The sequence below is a fragment of the Haliotis cracherodii genome, unplaced genomic scaffold (genome assembly GCF_022045235.1).
Source record: "Haliotis cracherodii isolate W230 unplaced genomic scaffold, xgHalCrac1.p SCAF_6, whole genome shotgun sequence".
NCBI lineage: Eukaryota > Metazoa > Mollusca > Gastropoda > Lepetellida > Haliotidae > Haliotis > Haliotis cracherodii.
Genome location: NW_027266319.1, coordinates 61,250,807 through 61,266,555, shown reverse-complemented (window position 1 = coordinate 61,266,555; position 15,749 = coordinate 61,250,807). Strand labels below are relative to the sequence as shown.

Genomic DNA, 15,749 nt, shown 5'->3' with positions numbered 1-15,749 from the left:
CTATGACAGTGTATCTTATTGTTTGACAGTGACTGTAGCTGTGTTGCATTGTTTCTGTTGAGATTCGGTAGGCGTTGATTGGATTGTGTTTGGACAGTGATCTGTCGTCAGGAAGTTACTATATTTAGATGTTGTGTGTAAACTTCCGGTCCGGTTCGGTATACCGCGGACGGTGATAGTATGTCATGGAAACGTTTTTAATGTTCCAGTGCCGATGGACAGGTGATGGCATTGTGTGGAACTTTTCAGTGGATGGGTGGGTAGGTTGTGTATTAGGGGACAATAGCGTATTTACGTATCTCTCACGCATTTTCATCACTTCGGAAGCAGCTTTCATGTGAGGATCGCTCACATCCCAGATTCCCTGCCTAGCCCATCACTGTAACCGCTGGGTGAATATATATTATTATCACTGACTTTTGCTATCGTGACTGTAATTTTGTATTTGATACTGATCACGCCCATCATATTATATATTGCCATCGAATATTGTATAACCACTATGTTGGGTACTGTCATTGTAATTTCTGTGCAGTGATTTGAATTAATTTGTAAACTTAGTGAATTTTGTAATACATTTGTTGATTGTATTCCATTTGTCGGTTGTTTGTTGGTTTCACACTATGTTCTGTCACGTCCAAATATTGCCGTTGAATTTGAATACGTCAACGAACCTGGCTGTGCCTGCAGCGGTATATTGCTCGTCTGCCCGAGGCAAGGGAGTTAACTGACTATAAAAGTCCAGTTTCAGCCCTTGCCGAACTAGGCTGGAATTCCCAGGCTGAATCTTAGGGCTACATACGGCTATTATGATTTCTATGTTCCTCCTTTGGACCAATCAGATTCCAACTCATATCACTTGCATTTACTTCAATGTATATTGTACTAAAGCGGGTCAAATCAATTAAGCACCTTTATTAAAAGCATGAACAGATTTGCAAAATATCTGTCGACGCCCAGTTCGTGTTATACATCCTTTGCAAACCCTGCAGCCGATTGAAATCTGCACGTTGAAATCCATATTGATTGCGAACTGGATGTCCAGTTCGTCAAGCGATTTTGATTGGTCTATGCATAGACTCGTCAGTCCAGCCGGAATTCCAGCCAAGTTCGGCAAGGTTGGAAACTTGACTTTTATAGTCAGTAGACGCCCTTGCTTCGGGAAGATGTGTATTGCTTTTAAATCCCGTGCATGGCACGAGTGTACCGATTGCGCGTGTCTTGCTGGGTGCGGCATTAAGCAACAAACACACAAACAAACATCAAATTACTGCTTATGCAATAATGACTTGATATCCGTGTCGGAAAACACAATGTTTATTGGATAAAGATATAATTCATTGGACAAATGAATCATTCTAATTTCTGATTGGCATTACAACAGTTTGGGTACAATATCATACAGATATATACTGAAAACAATAAGATAGAGAACTCACAACAGATTGTGTACAATGACATACAAATATACTTCTCTTCTGAAAACAACTTTAATAAACAATGTGAGATACTCACACATTAACACAAAAGATACTCATTTTGTTTGTTGTTTAGCGCCGCGCTCAGAATCTTGACCAGGCAATCCAGTGATTGACATCATGAGCAACGATACACACCGCCGGGTAACGGTGACACAGAATCAACGATGTCACCGAGCCTGACCACCCGATCCATTTGGTCGCCTCTTACAACCAGCATGGGTTCCTGGGACATGATTCTAACTGGGAGTACCCATGGGCTTCCGGGATACGAGGAATAACGCATTATGTGTACCAAGTGGATTATCCGAGTCTTGAACTCTAGTCTTGAACCTCGCAACATCAAGTCATTGGAGACAGATCCTGAGTTAAAGATGGTGTGTCATATTTACTACTTAACAGAAGTTAAAGAAAAATCAATTTGTTTTACTACAGTTTATTTGTGATGGCCTGTAATAAAGAAGAACCGTTTTTTTTCCACATGGCTGTAGTCAGTCATGGCCTATGTAAAGAAACACACCAAATAAAACAACCTACAAGTATGTTCTTGTGATATCATGTACCGTCTACTATGCATTCGTGACCAACTCCGGGACAAGCCGAATAGCGACTGCTGCCCCTCTCGTGGCCATTTTTGCGACCGGGTTCCGTCTTAGCGCAAACGGGCATACCTAAAACAACTCGTTGCGTAATGGTTCGCATGTATTTTCCCATATTTCAGATTCAATTTAAAGCACATCGTGACATGCGGAATGATACAGTATGATTGAACACATTTAACTGTGTCTTGGTTATATTTTTAGATGCAAGACATATGTAAAATCAAAAATGATTTGAGGTATTCTTTGACGAAGATTGGTTTGTCGTTTTTCGTTTGTCGTTTTTTCGCACTTAACACTCATCAATAGGGGGACGAGTCTTCTTGCAGGTAACGGAGAGTGTCGCACCATCGCACCCGTGCACATATTGACAATGTTTATGCTGGGGTAGATAGGGCTAAACCTTCACGATCATCTTGCCCGTGTTAGCTCCGGAGAACAGGGACACGAATGCCTTTGGCATGTTGTCAAATCCGTTATGAACCGTCTCCCTGTACTTGAGCTTGCCCTGCAGAGAAGAATGCATTTCAGTATACATCAGGCTGAGATCAGAATCCATTAACTTCGGGTGGTATTACTAAAACATGATTGCAAAGGCGATTCTGTCAGTAAACTTTCCAAGTGCTTTTCGCGACGGGAACAGTTATTAATAACTCCAACACTTACAGTCATGAACACTGTGTTGACGTAAATTAAACACCCGTGAAGATCCGGGGTAGAATAGGTCTTCAGCAACCCATGCTTGCCGCAAAACGCGACTATGATTGTCGTAAGAGGCGACTAACGGGATCGGGTGGTCAGGCTCGCTGACTTGGTTGATGCATGTCATCCATCCAAATTGCGTGGATCGACGCTCATGATATTAATCACTGGATTGTGTGGTCCAGACTCGATTATTTACATACCGCCGTCATATCGCTGGAATATTGCTGAGTAGGGCGTTAAACAACAAACAAACCAAACCAAAGCGTACATTAAAGGAGGTGCTGTGTTTATAACATTGTGTCCATGACTGGTGTGTATAACAGTATGTCTACGACTGCTATGTATAACAGAGTGTCTACGACTGCTATGTATAACAATGTGTCTACGACTGCTATGTATAACAATGTGTCTACGACTGCTATGTATAACAATGTGTCTACGACTGCTATGTATAACAATGTGTCCGTGACTGCTATGTATAACAATGTGTCTACGACTGCTATGTATAACACTGTGTCCATGACTGCTATGTATAACAATGTGTCTATGACTACCATGTATAACAATGTGTCCTTGACTGCTATGTATAACAATGTGTCTACGACTGCTATGTATAACAATGTGTCCATGACTACCATGTATAACAATGTGTCCATGACTACCATGTATAACAGTGTGTCCATGACTGCTATGTATAACAATGTGTCTACGACTGCTATGTATAACAATGTGTCCATGACTACCATGTATAACAATGTGTCTATGACTACCATGTATAACAATGTGTCCATGACTGCTATGTATAACAATGTGTCTACGACTGCTATGTATAACAGAGTGTCTATGACTGCTATGTATAACATTGTGTCCATGACTGGTGTGTATAACAATGTGTCTACGACAGCTATGTATAACAATGTGTCTACGACTGCTATGTATAACAATGTGTCCATGACTGCTATGTATAACAATGTGTCTATGACTACCATGTATAACAATGTGTCTGTGACTGCTATGTATAACAATGTGTCCATGGCGGCTATGTATAACAATGTGTCTATGGCTGCTATGTATAACAATGGGTCTACGACTACTATGTATAACAATATGTCCATGACTGCTATGTATAACAATGTGTCTACGACTGCTATGTATAGCAATGTGTCCATGACTGCTATGTATAACAATGTGTCTATGACTACCATGTATAACAATGTGTCTGTGACTGCTATGTATAACAATGTGTCTACGACTGCTATGTATAACAATGTGCCTGTGACTGATATGGTTAGCAATGTGTCTACGACTGCTATGTATAACAATATATCTACGACTGCTATGTATAACAATGTGTCAACGACTACTATGTATAACAATGTGTCTACGACTGCTATGTATAACAATGTGTCTACGACTGCTATGTATAAGAATGCGTCTACGACTGCTATGTATAACAATGTGTCTACGACTGCTATGTATAACAATGTGTCTACGACTACTATGTATAACAATGTGTCTACGACTGCTATGTATAACAATGTGTCTACGACTGCTATGTATAAGAATGCGTCTACGACTGCTATGTATAACAATGTGTCTACGACTGCAATGTATAACAATGTGTCTACGACTACTATGTTTAACAATGTGTCTACGACTGCTATGTATAACAATGTGTCTACGACTACTATGTATAACAATGTCACCACTTACCTCATTTACCCATCTAAGAAGCTGTGTTCTGCTCTCCTGAAATTTGGAGTCCCAGTCAAAAATGACGAATCCCTGTACTTTTAGTCTTTTTTGTAGGATGTTTCGGAATGGTGACGGCACTGTAAAGCAGAGTAAATAAGTCAGAACTACATATTAGAAGATTACATGTTACAGAACACATTCATGCATGCATTTCATTTACATGGTTTACTTCGTTCACAGATCCGTCGACCATGTTACAATTTTATGAACTGTCGGTCTGGTTGCCCGCCAAATAGTATCCTTAAAAGTAGCGAGGTGAAATGAAATGGGAGATTTAACGTTGCGGTCAAGTGTGTGTGTGTTGGTGTTGGTGGGTGGGGTGTGTGGGTGTGGGTGTGTGGGTGGTGGTGGTAGGGATAGGGTGTGTGTGTGAGGGGGGTTGGGGGGTGGGGTGGGGGTGTCGGCTTTTACTGATGCCGATATTTTGTCCTTCTTGATGGCTTTTAGTAAGGCCAGGGCGGACGCTCTGCCACATGACCACGGAGGCGATCCTTTGAAACTACACGCCGAAGCCCCCGTACCCATTCCACAATGTGTGAAGCCCATTTCTGGTGTCTCCCGCCTTGTTTCTCTTTAAATATTGCTTAAATCGGGGTAGGGCCACACCACTCACAAACTAACCAAAGTCCAATGCTTCTTTCATGTTACTGCCACTTTATTTCGACCCTTTTGACCATACTTTGAGGGCATCATTTCCAAAGAATGTGTTTCGGCAATTAGACTGACAACCAAAACAATAGCACCATGGTACTGTAGCTCATTTCGATACATCGTCAACAGATTATAATGTCAACAAAGGCGGACACACGCTGTCAGGATTTGCTATTCAAATATTTTCGGCATAAATATAGGACTAATAGCTGGACATAGATTTATGCCATGACACTTAATAGGTAACAATGAATGTAATGTGTGATACTGGACACCACAAACACTGTCATGCTTCTGGGGGCCGTTGTACAAGGGATCTTAGCGCTAAGCAGATCGTAACTCCCATACTTAGAATAGGCTTACGGTCATCATAGCGATAGGGGGTGGTCGGGCAGCCTAGTGGTTACAGCGTTCGCTCGTCACGCCGAAGACCCGGAATATTGCTAAAAGCGGCGTAAAACCATACTCACTTACTCATCATAGCGTTAAGGTTGTTTTGTACAACAGCACTCTTTTCTTTTGGCCTAAAATGATGCAACAACGCGGTATTGTGTGTCTCCTATTTGGACAAGGACGAAAAACGTAGATAGCTCCCGTATTTAAATTCCCCTTCGTGGTGATTCATAAAAATCACTAGAGAGGTGTCTCAACTACTTTTGACAAGCCAAAGCTTCCCGAGACTCGAGCGTCATCGTGGTTTGAAAGTTCATTTTGGAGAAGACAGGTAAGAGTTACCTGCCCTTATGTATATATATATATATATAGTGGAGTGTGATCTAGCTGTGCTAGACGTACCCAGGGGTTCCTTGCCGGTGTTATAGGTGGAAATGGCACCACCCACACACATCCGTCCGTAGTTGTTCATGTGCTCCAGCACGCGGTAGGCTTTCTCACCGCCAACCTGAAAACACATGGCAATCATCATTGCTTTTCCCCCGACATTTGCTTTTCGTTTTTTGTTGTTGTTTGTTTAACGCTGTACTAAGCAATATTCCACCTGTATGACGGCGGTCTGTAAATAATCGAGTCTGGACCAGACTATCCAGTGATTGATATCATGATCATCGATAGACGCAATTGGGATACGATGACATGCATGAGCCAAGTCACCGAGCCTGACCACCCGATCCCGTTACTCGCCCTTTACGACAAGCATAGTCGCGTTTTACGGCAAGCATGGATTGCTAAAGACCTAATCTAACCCGGATCTTCACAGGTATTGCTTTTCGTACGAGGCGACTAAATGGCACGGGTGGTCTGGATCACTTGGTTAATTGCATGTCATCATTTCCCCCCGAGAGATTGGGATGATAGTCTTGTCTCGACCAGAGTCTAATAATTACATACTGCCATCGTTTATGTTGCACATTGTCGAGTTTAGACTTTAAACAAAACAATAGATCATCATCATCATCATCATCATCATCATCATCATCATCATCATCACCACCCCCGACATCATACTGCTTTCTACAGCGTGGAACAGTGACACTCATTTCAATTAACATAAGATCACAGGTCATATCATTACTTCTCTGTATTAATGTTGCATCCAAAATTAATATAGCCTTAAAACTAATGAAGGATTATAGAACAGCGTTATACATGTAACCTGACAACTAATTAAAAACATTAGGCGTGTAAATATTAATTTGTTACACACGTTGTCATAGAAACAGTCGATGCCCTTTGGTGCAGCAGCCTTGAGTGCGTCGTCCAGTTTCACGTCCTTATAGTTGAACACGTAGTCAAACCCAAGACTCTTCAACCAATCACACTTCTGCTTGGATCCGGCAGACCCAATCACCCTGCAACCCTGCAAACAATTAAGACATATAATGTATTATTCCTCTGAAAGAAGGAATCTATTAGAGTGAGTGAGTTGTGTTTAACGCCGCTTTTAACAGTATTCCAGTCACATCACGGCGTGTCAGCCTAATGGCAGGAAAGCCCCAAAAGATGCAGGTCTTAGACCACTTCGGTGAAACCCACGAGCACGGGTATGGTGCTGACAAACCTAGAAACATAATTGGGGCGAACCGGGACTCGAACCCACAACCATAGGTTTCTGTTGTGCCCAAGGGACGCACTCTGCATAGCGAGTCGCTGCGCCTTTGGACGACTGGGCCACCCGTGACCCCGAATCTATTAGATGTTTTGTGACTTCCAACAGAGGTTGAGATTGTATAACGCCTGGAAGAGACCTTCTTACTTTTAAAGGTCGATTATATGACCCATCATGTTGGAAGGGACGGTGGGGTAGCCTAGTGGTTAAAGCGTTCGCTCGTCACGCCGAAGACCCGGGATCGACTCCTCACAGTGCAATGTGTGAAGCCCATTTGTGGTGTCCTCCGCTGCGATATTGCTTGAATATTGCTAAAAGCGGCGTAAAACCATACTCACTCAGTCATATGAGATTAAGATAATTTATACTCAACAACAAAAGTTTCAGTGACACCAATATTTTAGTGTATTTTTCAAACAAGTAAAGTTTGGTTTTCAATATTGTAGTACATGTATGGAATCGACTGCAACTGCTACAGAAAAGCATGCATTCCATGCAAAAGTTGACTTTTACGCAAGCCCCATACATTTCACTACCCAAGAATGGGTATAAAAATCGTGTGCGTTAACGGTATTCCATATGCATTGTTTAGCATCGTGCTGACAACAACCACTCAGAAAAACAACAAAATTACGCAATTATTCAACATTACGAAATGCCACGCCTGTCTGAAAATGAGCGTCATTTGTATGCTTGAAGCAGGATCGAGTCAACGTGATGTTGCAAGACAATTTAACGTCCACAGAAACACCATTTGGTGATTATGGCAACGTTGGCAACTGATGAATGCAGTCAGAGACCATCATCGGAGTGGCAGGCCACGCGTAACCGATAATCGACAAGTCAACAACACACCTACGAAATCGATTCCAGCCAGCAACAAGAAGCATCCCTGGCCTTCGACGAATATCTTCACAAACCGTACGTCGTCGCCTCAGATGTGCAGGGATTGTCGCCAGAAGACCCGCCAGACGTTCCATTTTGACAGGAAACCACCATCAAGCACGTCTACAGCGGTGCAGACAGCGCCTGACGCTGGACGGCCATGCAGTGGGGACAAGTTCTATTCACTGACGAGTCTCGTTTTCACCTCAGTCACAGCGATGGACGGATTCGAATGTACCGACGTCGAGGTGAACGTTACGTCAATCATTGTGTCATGGAAGAAGATCTGTTCGGGGGCGGCAGCGTTATGGTATGGGGCGTGATTACAGCAAGAGAGAGGACCCGTTTGATAGTGGTAGAGGGAAAGCTCAATGGACAGCGCTACCGCGACGAGATCATCGGCCCTGTTGTTGTACTGTTTCTGCGTCGCCATGGCCCAGGCATTACCTTTCTACATGACAACGCCCGGCCTCATATTGCTCGACTTGTTCAGGATTCTCTTCAACAAAACAACGTGAATGTCATCCCCTGGCCGGCTCGCTCCCCTGATCTCTCCCCAATCGAGCACATCTGGGATGAGATGGATCGTCGCCTTCCACGTCAACCACGTGTTCCACAGACACTCCAGGAACTTCGAAACATGCTCCAGCAGGTATAAACAGATATCCCACAGGACTTTGTGCGACACTTGGTCCATTCAATGAGACGAAGATGTGTTGCTTGCATCACAACAAGAGGTGGACACGCACGCTATTGATTTGTAAATTGACATTTTGGCATGTTCATGTTTTTTTTAAATGAAATCACGCATTTTCTGAAGTCAGTATGGCAAATTAAACCATGTGAACACTTACAGGAGACTTTTATCTGCTGCAAACCGAAATTGTTTCAGATTTTGTAAAAAATATAACTTTGCATTAAATCTTATTCAATGTCACAGGAACTTTTGTTGTTCAGAATATATCACATATCGACCGCCTATGTTGTTTAGTTGATAGAGTGTTTGCCCGGAGAGCGGAAGGTCGAGGTTTCGATCCCCGGCCGCGTAATTCCAAAACACGTTAAAAGATGGTACTGTTAACCTTTTCTGGTGACAAAACTGGTCCGCTCGGAGTCAGTTTACTGTGCATGATTGGGGTATCCATGTCAAACTGGATGGTCTCTCAGTGGTCTAACACTTCAAAACCGACTAGATTAGAACAAGCAGACAAGCAGACAAAGAGACACTGACAAGTATTCACAGAATTGTGTTTCTCCATCCTACCTTGATCTTGGCGATCTGTCCAACCACACTGCCCACTGCCCCTGCTGCCCCGCTGACCAGCACCGTGTCCCCAGCCTTGGGCTGACACACCTCTAGAAAACCTAGATACGCCGTCACTCTGAAACAATGGCACCAGGACAATCTCATTAAAATCAGAACATTTACTCCGATATCATAACTCTCTACGTGAATATCTGAGGGTGAACCTTCTAATCAGCCAAACAGTCGCGAGGCTTCTAAGCTCCCAGAACGGATGAGCGAAGTATTCAGACAAGCATATTGGATTTCTGTATCTTGAAATTGAATATAATCGGCAAAGTACGTGGCAAAATAATAAAGCCGCGCGAGTATTTTGTTATGGACATTATATACATCGTATCTGAGCGCCATGTCATCTACACGAAAAAGGGGTATACTAAAGAGAGGATATTTGTGTTCGTTGTAAGGATCGAAACTCTCAAATCGAGATTGGAAAGTTGATCGTCTCTAGAACCCATGCTATGTTTAAACAAAGTTAACTCAAGATCACCTGACGCGGCCCTCTGTATGTGTGTGGTCAAAATTTGACGTAGAGAGGATATGATTTTAGTGAGACCGGCATAAGAATGGTCTGGATTCACAAAGTCAAGGAAGACAACCAGGACTGCACAAAATAGCGCATGTATATAAAATGTCTGAGTTAACAGACCGAATGCTATCAAGCGTTGCGTCCTTAGCCATGTAAGGATCAGCTGGTCTCGAGTTCGAATCCTGAATTCGCACAAATGACAGTCTTTGGTCTGTCAGTATTAAACGTGTACGACCTGCGTCACTTTGGGCCCTACTCTACAGGCAGCTGACACGCCGTAACATCAGGACCAACAGGAAGACGGCGACATCAAATTGAATAAGAAAACACACTAAATTCTAGGTTCCTCACACTAAAAGAGATATTTTTTCACTCGCTCTTACCCTGTCATCCCAATGACCCCAAGAGCTATAGACGAGTCTTTGCCACCGAGGTTGGGCACTTTACGAAGCCTGAGAGCCTCGGGGTTTTCTTTGGGGTTGACCAACGACCTGCTCCGCCACCCACTGTAACACTGGACGAGTGCTCCAACAGGGTACTCGCTGTTCTTGCTCTCAGTCACTCTGAAGGTTGAAGCAGCAATGGTTTCAGGACAATCATATACAGGCCACAATTAAAGGAGTTAGAAACGTGGTAATAGTTATTCAATCAGAATGTGTCATGTACTGCAGCCCGTGCCTTCCAGCACTGAACCAGTTACTGACAGTTAAAATTATTCCCAGTCGTTGTGAACGTCAATGATGGCATAATATCTCTGGGTCTATTCTTTGTTTGTTTGTTTTTTTGCTTCACGCCGCACTCAACAATATTCCAGTTGTATGACGACGGTCTGTAAATAATCCAGTGACAGACATCATGAGCATCGATTTTTCCACGCAATTGGGATATGATTACATGCATCAACCAAGCCAGCGAGCCTGACCGCCCTATCCCGTCAGTTGCCTCTTACGACAAGCATAGTCACCTATTACGGCAAGCATGGGTTGCTGAAGACCTATTTCTACTCCGGATCTTCACGGGTCTCTGGGCCTATTCACTGTCATTAGATACATGTAGCTGGAGTGTTGAGACCAATTTGAAAGACACCACAAGAGAGTACCGGTCAGAGAAATACAACTACAACGTCACTTCTTAAACAAACTTATGGCAGCGATTATAGAATGTAAATCTCGACACGATGAACAATATTTATATACATATGTTGTTGTATTTATTGTATATTCTTTATTTATTGTTGTTTTAAATGCTGTGTTTAAAACTGTATTCTTCTGTTATAGTTGTGGTTATTTTTGTGTAATGTGGTACTTAACGTTGTGTTCAGTTATGTGTTTAATCATTATAAGTGTCAGAACTATTGTTGTGGTTAATGTGTTTAATGCTGTTGATTTTTGTGTTAATTTTGTGTTTATTGTGTGTCCTACCTTGAGACTTGTTCTCCCATAAGCACTTTTCCTACAGCCGACCCAGCCATGCCGGTTCTTGACAACACAGAGATGATTAGTACATGTTACATTCTAATTAGTGCACGGTTCTATTGAATGTATGACGTATATTAGAGAACAAATGTTCGAGAGAGTAGCGAGTGAGTTTGGTTTACCGCCGCTTTGAACAGTGTTCCAGTTATTTGACGGCGTGTCGTATTTGATTGATGTTGGAGAAAAGCCCGAAGAAATGCAGGTCTTAGACGTTTACCTCTTTCGTGAAACCCACGAGCACGGATATGATACCAGCAAGCCTACAAATATACTAGTAATCGGGGCGAACCTGGATTCGAAGCCATGATCACGTACCCAAGAGACGCAACTCTGTACTGCGCTGTCATACTCGTGCATGAGACAGATATTGTCAAAGTTTATACGTGCGTATGACATGGACATAGTCAAAGTATACACGTGCATGTGAGATAGACATGGTCAAATATACACGTGCATGTGAGATAAACATGGTCAACTACACACGTGCATGTGAGATAGACATGGTCAAATATTCACGTGCATTTGAGTTAGACATGGTCAAACACACACGTGCATGTGAGATAGACATGGTCAAATAAACACGTGCATGTAAGATACACATGGTCAAATATACACGTGCATGTGAGATAGACATGGTCAAATAAACACGTGCATGTGAGATAAACATGGTCAAATATAAACGTGCATGCGAGATAGACATGGTCAAATATACAAGTGCATGTGAGATAGACATGGTCAAATATACATGTGCATGTAAGATACACATGGTCAAATATACACGTGCATGTAAGATACACATGGTCAAATATACACCTGCATGTTAGATAGACATGGTCAAATATACACATGCATGTGAGATAGACATTGCCATATATACACCTGCATGTGACAGATATTGTCAAAGCATGCACGTGCAAGTGATATGGACATGGTCAAATATACACGTGCATGTGAGATCGACATGGTCAAATATACACGTGCATGTGAGATAGTCATTGCCATATATACACCTGCATGTAAGATAGACATGGTCAAATATACATGTGCGTGTGAAAAAGACATGGTATCACGTGCATGTGACAGGTATTGTCATAGTATGCACGTGCAAGTGACATGAAACATTGTTACATGCATGTGATATAAGCACTGATACTGTACACATGTATGTTTCTTGTAGACTGTCAAACACCACGTGCATGTGATATGAACCACTGTCAAACACACACGTGCATGTGATATGAAACACTGTTAAACACACACCTGCATGTGATATGAAACACTGTCAAACGCACACGTGCATTTTATATGAAACCCTGTGAAACACACACGTGCATGTGATATGAAACACTGTCACACACACGCGTGCATATGGCATGAACACTGACGAATTTACAGGTGCTTTTAGGCGCATCTACAGAACAAAAATAAACACAAACCTCATATATGGATCAACAGTCAGACATACTGCCTCAGTCACAAACTCTGAAACAAATTGTAGAATGTACTTGGTCGTGTGCGCTACACAAGCGATCGAACATATGTGCACGGGCACAACATGCAGGGAAATGGCTGGTCACAAACAAATATATCAAGCAGAGGAAGCATGCACTGAAGGACAGAATAAACCGGATATAATAAAATTATATAATTGTCTCTGGATAAACTGATCAAAAATTATCATTTATTTCCGCAATGTACATTTATTTATCATACTTGAAAATATGAGGTTTTGAAAGTTTGGAAACGTGATATTTTCACACAGCGAATCGCGGCGCCTTAAACGACTGGGCCACCCATGCCCCTATATATTTAGGAGATAAACCTACTGTGTTTTGAAATTTGATGTAGTCCCACTGTAGAATAGATACCTCTTTATTATAATTTTGAACCGAGCGCTTTACATGTGTAAGTGTTATTATTTAGTTAGCAATTTCCCCCAGTAAACAATAATAAAATCAAAATAAATGCCTCTCTACCCCGAACTTGGATGTTGCAGAACTTGACCTACATCACGGTTACTCACACCTCACAGCTGTCAATGGCTGACAATCAGTGTTTACATTCTCGGTAACGCGATATAGAAAGAAGCAAGATGACAACCCCGATCTATAATGTGGTTCAACATTAACAGGTAGATTATCTGGGATTGATAGTTTTCACCGCGGTGGAAAGTTTTCTGTGTTTTCATTTTAGTTTTTGACATTTTCGCATTTACTTATGACATTTTCATTTTAGTTTTTGACATTTTCGTTTTTGTTTTTGGACATTTTCATTTTAGTTTTTGACATTTTCGTTTCACTTTTCAGCGATTCAAAATCTTCTTTACACATGATTTATCACATATTTGTAAGTCAAATCGTGTTAATTTGAAAAAGGTAACGAGAAAGTAAGGGAAATATCAAAATATGGAAAAAACAGACTCCATGTCCCTTATGAAAAATTATAGTAGCAATGATCGTATAAGTTTCTTCATAACGAAGTGCATCGCATGTGAGTGCGTGCGCGAGTGCGTGCTTGCTGCGTGCGTGAGCCACGTGAGCATCCCCACCGCCCCTCCTCACCTCCAAGAAGAGAATACCATCCAGTTACAAGTGTGTATAGCCTGGATTGTATACTCCCTAGGGAGCTGAGAATGATGAGTGAACACTGAACCATTGACCGGGGTAATAAATGTCTAAGCGCTTAGAGCATGCTTATGCATGAACATTAACTGATTTTCATTTGGAAAACTGTTCAAATATTCACATAGCTTGACATGGGCAAGAGGGCAAAGCCGGGATTCAAACCTTCTTAAATAAAAGAATTTCAACCTCATCCGGTACACTAGAGGGCACTGGTCTAAGGCGCCCCAATTCACGGTGCAAAGTTGCGACCCAAGGCTGTATCAGGATCTGCTTATCGTGGGTTCGAGTCTCAGATTCACCCCTGAGTAAAATTTTTGGTTTGTCCTCACCATTTGCCTGCTTGTGGGCGAACCAAAAAGCTAAACGGACCTTCATTTCGAAATTTCATCTACGTCTCGAAATAACTGTTAAAGAAGTAAACCATGCACGCTCAGTCATCCCTGAACACACAATGAGCAATACTGCTGGGCGATATTAACTGTACGGTCTCCATGACCAAGCAAGATATACAATCTCGACGACAACTGCATTAAGCATTATGTAAGTACATCAAGCTGACTTCTAGTCCTCCCTACCTCCCTGCTTGGGGGCCGGAATCTCTTCGTTGATGAGGCGGAAATTGGCCTCCGTGGGCTCCCCTTCGAAAGTCTTCGCCAACACCCATGCCTTTCCCTTCACCATGGTCGTGTATGTCTTTATCTGGGGTAGATCTCCAGTGTTACCTTGGACTGCGTTGTCTCTCGATGTGGCAGATCTGCACGTCCGGAGGTTTTATACAGACCGTTTCCCGTGAGTCAGCAAAATTCAAAGAGATTACGTTATGTGCGATGTACATGTCATTGTTGACCTCATGCAGTGTGGATGTCCATGTGGCTTCATGGCGTCATGATGACATATCAGTTTTCAATTTATGGCAAACGGTTCTATCAAACATCGACCCTTGTGCATTGTGTGTGCGTGTGTGTGTGTGCGTGCGTGCGTGCGTGCGTGCGTGTGTGTGTGTAGAAGGGGCGATTCTCGAAAACAAGTTTGGCTCATGTAAAGACAACAAAAATGTCAGCTGGACATGCTGGAGTTCCTGAAAAACATGGTATTGACCTGAAGTGAGTGAGTGAGTGAGTATTGTTTAACGCCGCTTTTAGCAATATATCATCAATATCACGGCAGGGGACACCAGAAATGGACTTCACACGGTATTGACCTGAAGCTGTGACCGTAAACATGTTATGTCACCACACATGACCAGCATGACCAACAATATTTTACATAAAAACCAAAAATGTGTGTGTGTGTGTGTGTGTGCGCGTGCGTGCGTGCGTGTGTGTGAGTGAGTTACGATTGCACCGTGTGCATATGTCAGGGTCAAATATGTTAGTTGACTGAAACTTTCACTCCGACAATTTACAAAACGCCAAAATATTTAAGTTATTTTTCAAAATGACTAACAGTTTATAATATAATAACATAAACTGACGTCCAAAAGAAATTTTACCAACTGAAAATATAAATTTCAGACAAAGTATAATTTGTTTCGATGAATTCCTATCTAAAACACATAACCTAAATACAACAATAGCGTATGCAGAAAATGTTAATCGTCAGTTACATTTTTGCGATGTAACACGCGAAAAAGTGAAAAACACATTCACCACGGACAACTGCAAATGCACGCGCGGGTAA

The 15,749-nt window shown here is 42.2% G+C and overlaps 1 protein-coding gene across 1 annotated transcript; it reads right to left on the bottom strand.

Annotated features, from left to right (window-relative positions):
* Positions 1-2,371: 2,371 nt before the first annotated feature.
* On the bottom strand, positions 2,372-14,824 carry LOC139445611 (prostaglandin reductase 1-like). Its single transcript, XM_071226774.1, has 9 exons — positions 14,645-14,824; positions 12,882-12,927; positions 11,392-11,448; positions 10,354-10,533; positions 9,403-9,520; positions 6,852-7,004; positions 5,984-6,089; positions 4,496-4,614; positions 2,372-2,585 (listed from the first exon to the last, which is right to left on the bottom strand). Exons 1-9 carry the CDS (start codon positions 14,748-14,750, stop codon positions 2,475-2,477), a joined length of 996 nt encoding a protein of 331 aa, XP_071082875.1. The 5' UTR covers positions 14,751-14,824; the 3' UTR covers positions 2,372-2,474.
* Positions 14,825-15,749: the final 925 nt, after the last annotated feature.

Excerpts from the sequence above, each read along its gene's own strand:
- LOC139445611 (XM_071226774.1), bottom strand. The coding sequence starts at position 14,750 with ATGGTGAAGGGAAAGGCATGGGTGTTGGCGAAGACTTTCGAAGGGGAG. Across the intron at positions 11,449-12,881 it reads ACTGTTGATCCATATATGAG|AACCGGCATGGCTGGGTCGG; the intron begins GTTTGTGTTTAT and ends TGTGTTGTCAAG. Across the intron at positions 10,534-11,391 it reads ATGGGAGAACAAGTCTCAAG|AGTGACTGAGAGCAAGAACA; the intron begins GTAGGACACACA and ends TTCAACCTTCAG.